Source organism: Ananas comosus, linkage group 1 (assembly GCF_001540865.1).
Source record: "Ananas comosus cultivar F153 linkage group 1, ASM154086v1, whole genome shotgun sequence".
Taxonomy (NCBI): Eukaryota; Viridiplantae; Streptophyta; class Magnoliopsida; order Poales; family Bromeliaceae; genus Ananas; species Ananas comosus.
In genome coordinates, this window is record NC_033621.1 from 14,238,781 (window position 1) to 14,242,539 (window position 3,759).

Here is a 3,759-nt window from a genome sequence, read left to right on the forward strand (position 1 = left end):
CCTAACGTTTTTAAATATACCCCTGCCGTTAGGATCTGTTAGAAAAGTATAATTAATCATAGATAAAATACTTAATTCTAATTAGTGAATGAGGTAAATTGACATTTTTATCATTCTTATATTATTTGTGATGGAAGAAAGGAAAAGATGATCGTTGGTGATTTTTGAGATGACAGTTCCGCATAATTTTAACAGTCACTACAACAAAAACGATATATAGCGACACCTTTAAATATCGGTACAAATCAAAAAAAGTGTTGCTAACTAAATTACCGACACTTTTAAAAAGTGTTGCTATATGTGGGTCACTAAGTATATAGTGACAGTTTAAGAGCATCGGTATAACTTAAAAAAAATGCTGCTAATTTACCGACACTTATTTAAGTATTTAGCAACCGCCGGAACTCTACCTCGTTGGCTGCGGTGGCGGAGGAGGAGGAGAGCGAAGGGCTCTTCGTGTAGGATTTCAGCGGAGGATTGAGGAGAGCGAAGGGCATTTTTTTTTTTTTTTCCTTTTCTGTTTGTACTCGGGCTGAATGGGTTGGTTGGGGTTGGTTGAGTAGAGTAATATTTTATTTTTGGTTGAATTAGACTTTATATTTAGGCCTTAGTAGATTTTTTAAAAAGTTTTGACATAAATGAAACACTTACACAAAAGTGTTCCAAACATGTGTTCCTATAACCTAATTCTGTTGTAGCGAGTTGAGGTTTTTGGAGGAACATATTTTTAATAGCAAAAATATTATTTCACTTATCCTCTGTTAAAATATAAACAGTATTCTAACCGTAACAAACCAGATAGGCAAAATATGAATATCACCGGACTTTTATAGTGATAAATATGAAAAATTAAATTTTGTAGTAATTTATTTGCTATCCGATATGTTTAAAGGAGCTATATGAAATTAACCCTAATAAATATATCATAAGCCTAGTTTGCAAGGGCTAATGTAGGTTTGAGTTTTCCTCCTAACAATTAAGTAGGATGGATTAAACTTCTAATGCGGATTAAACTTTTCGAACTAATAACATAATCTTTGCTGAGGGTTATCCTGCCAAAAGGGGTTGGAGCGAAAATATATAAATATATTATTTTCGTTTACGAGTAGGATCACAGATATCATATTTTAACCAAACTTGTATGATCTACTCAACCTATTACTTATTAGCATAACAAGTTGAATATTTTTGGATCGCACTTTTCTACGGCATTCAATGCATACTCTCTGCAATTCCGAACAGAGCTCTAATATTCGGCCATAAATATTGTTGGTGAATTAGTTAAGTTGGGGCCATTCTGGGCCTTATGATGTTTGGACAAGGGAGATTAATGGCTTAAAATACAAAAAATAATATCTAATTAATATGCTCTTCAAAGTTTCAAAAATAATTTATATTTTTGGAGGATCAAAATATTCTTACTGATTATAAAAAATTCCGTCAAATATCTCTATTTCCTCTAAGGTTGACTAAATAGATTAAATTTTAAAAAGTATTATGATAATTTTAAAATATTTTTAAAAGTTTTAAATAGTAGTAAGAAATAAATAAGCGGGAACTTCTAAAAGATATGGGGACACTAGCATATTAATTACCACGTACATCATAGCCGCAAAAAGATGCTATAACTCCTAGGAAGATTCATGTACATAGTATCCAACATAGAATCCATAAACAACCAATTTATTTAATTTGTTTTTTTCATTCCAAGTTCTAATAAACATTAATGTGATAAAATAAATAAGTATGAAACGAGGGAAATTAAGTGGCATATCATTTTCACATCTTGCAAATATCGACTTTGATAGACGTGCATTTGCCACAATCCCAACACATTGATGTATACATCTCTTGTTTTTGTTAATTAGTAGAATTAATTATAGGTTTTTTACAAATGGATACCTAGGAGCTATAATTTTTCACACTGTTTTTTTTCATTTTGAAAGTGTTTTTTTTTACTTTTTTTTTTTTTTTTTTTGGTGAGGGATAGGCCAGAAACAGTAGCAAAAGTCTCTGGTATTTCACCAGATATAAATAATTTTCGGCCTTTTCATCTTTTATTCCCGAAATAACAATTGCCAAAGTGAGAAAAAATCACTATATGTGCACTATTTTTATAATTAAATATTACAAATGACATATTACAAATAAAGCTTGATGTAAAATAGTCGCATTGAATTGCACCTTTGGCCCTCAAACTATGAAGTGGCTGATACTTTCATCATCAAACTTAATTTGTTGTAATTTTTCGTTCGAACTTTCATAAATATTTTAATCAAATTTTATAACTAAATTTGATAGACTAGGTATTAATATATCCTTCACGCTACTAACATAATGCGACATCTCAATTATTAAGTTTGAGTACCAGACGAGCAATTTGTTCAAAAATTTTTATTAAACATGTTCGTGAAGCTCATTTGAGGTCCAAATTGTAAAACAATCGTTCTCCTTTAAATAGTTAAGTTGATAGAGAACAATGTTTAAATATTTTTATATTTAACACAAATCAGAGCCCAGTGGAAGCAAAGAGCTTCATGAGCCCAAAAGTTATGGCCATGGCGAGCCAACCTCCAACCACCACCCTCACACACGACCTCCCCACGGGGGCGCGGCCGAGCACGGCCCCGGCGATCCCGAACCCTAAAAGCGCCACAGTCACCGCCGCCGCCACCACCATCATCCTCACTTTGTAGCTGGTTATGAACCCAGCGGCGAGCAGCGGCACCGCCCCGCCGACCGAGAACGCCAGCGCCGACGCCACCGCAGCCTGCACCGGGCTCGGCAGCTGCCTCATGTCCCCGACGGCTGCCTGGCCGACGGTCGCGTCCTTCCGCCCCTCCGCTCTATTCAGCTGAGCTATTTCGGTGTCGAGCTGCGAGTACACAGACACGAACTCGCCGATCGCCATGCTGCAGGCGCCCGCCACGAGGCCCGCGAAGCCGGCCACGAGCATGGCGCGGGCGCCCCCGTCTCTTACGGCGCCGACGCCCATTATCAGCGAAGCCGTCGAGACGAGGCCGTCGTTGGCGCCGAGGACCGCGGCGCGGAGCCACTGCGCCCGCTTCGAATAGTCGAGCTCGTCGTCGGGGGTTGTGGGGACTTGGGCTTCGAAGCTCGCGCCATTAATTGTGAGCTTGGTTTCTTGGAGAGCCATGGAGAGAGAGGAGGTGGGGTGGTGGGGGAGGGGGATGAGTAGTGTGGGAGACACACGCCTCTAGAGAGGCTTGTATAATGGTATGAAAAGCTAGGGTTTCGTGGTGGGGGGTGAGGGTGAGGGCACTTTTGGCGTTTGTGATATTTGAATTGAAATGTTCCATGTGCTTGTAGAGTCAGAGAGAGAGAGAGAGAGAGAGAGAGAGAGAGAGAGAGAGAGAATTTAATTGTTCAAAATTGTATGAGAAAATTTGAGTTGAATTGTTACAATTAAAATTGTATGAGAAAATTTAACTGTAGCAGTTAGAATTACGTATAAATTGATTATAATTTCAACTGCAGCAGTTAGAGAGAGTAATTTTAAACGTGATTTAAATTTATTTTTTAATTATATTTTAACCAAAAAATATTTTTCTTTTTTATATTGAAGGCAATTTCATCACCATATATTTAAAATAATAAAATTTTACAAACTTCTTTCTCAATTATATGAAATCAAACAAATTTTTATAATTACATCATTTTCTATTCATCTATCGAAACGAAATATATATAGTTGTAATTGACATATCTCCAACTATATGTATCTCAAACTATATTGTA

General features: G+C 36.7%; 1 protein-coding gene across 1 annotated transcript; it reads right to left on the reverse strand.

Moving 5' to 3' along the window:
* Nucleotides 2,387-3,229, reverse strand: LOC109719152 (vacuolar iron transporter homolog 4-like). Its single transcript, XM_020245699.1, has one exon. It carries the CDS (start codon nt 3,155-3,157, stop codon nt 2,510-2,512), a length of 648 nt encoding a protein of 215 aa, XP_020101288.1. The 5' UTR covers nt 3,158-3,229; the 3' UTR covers nt 2,387-2,509.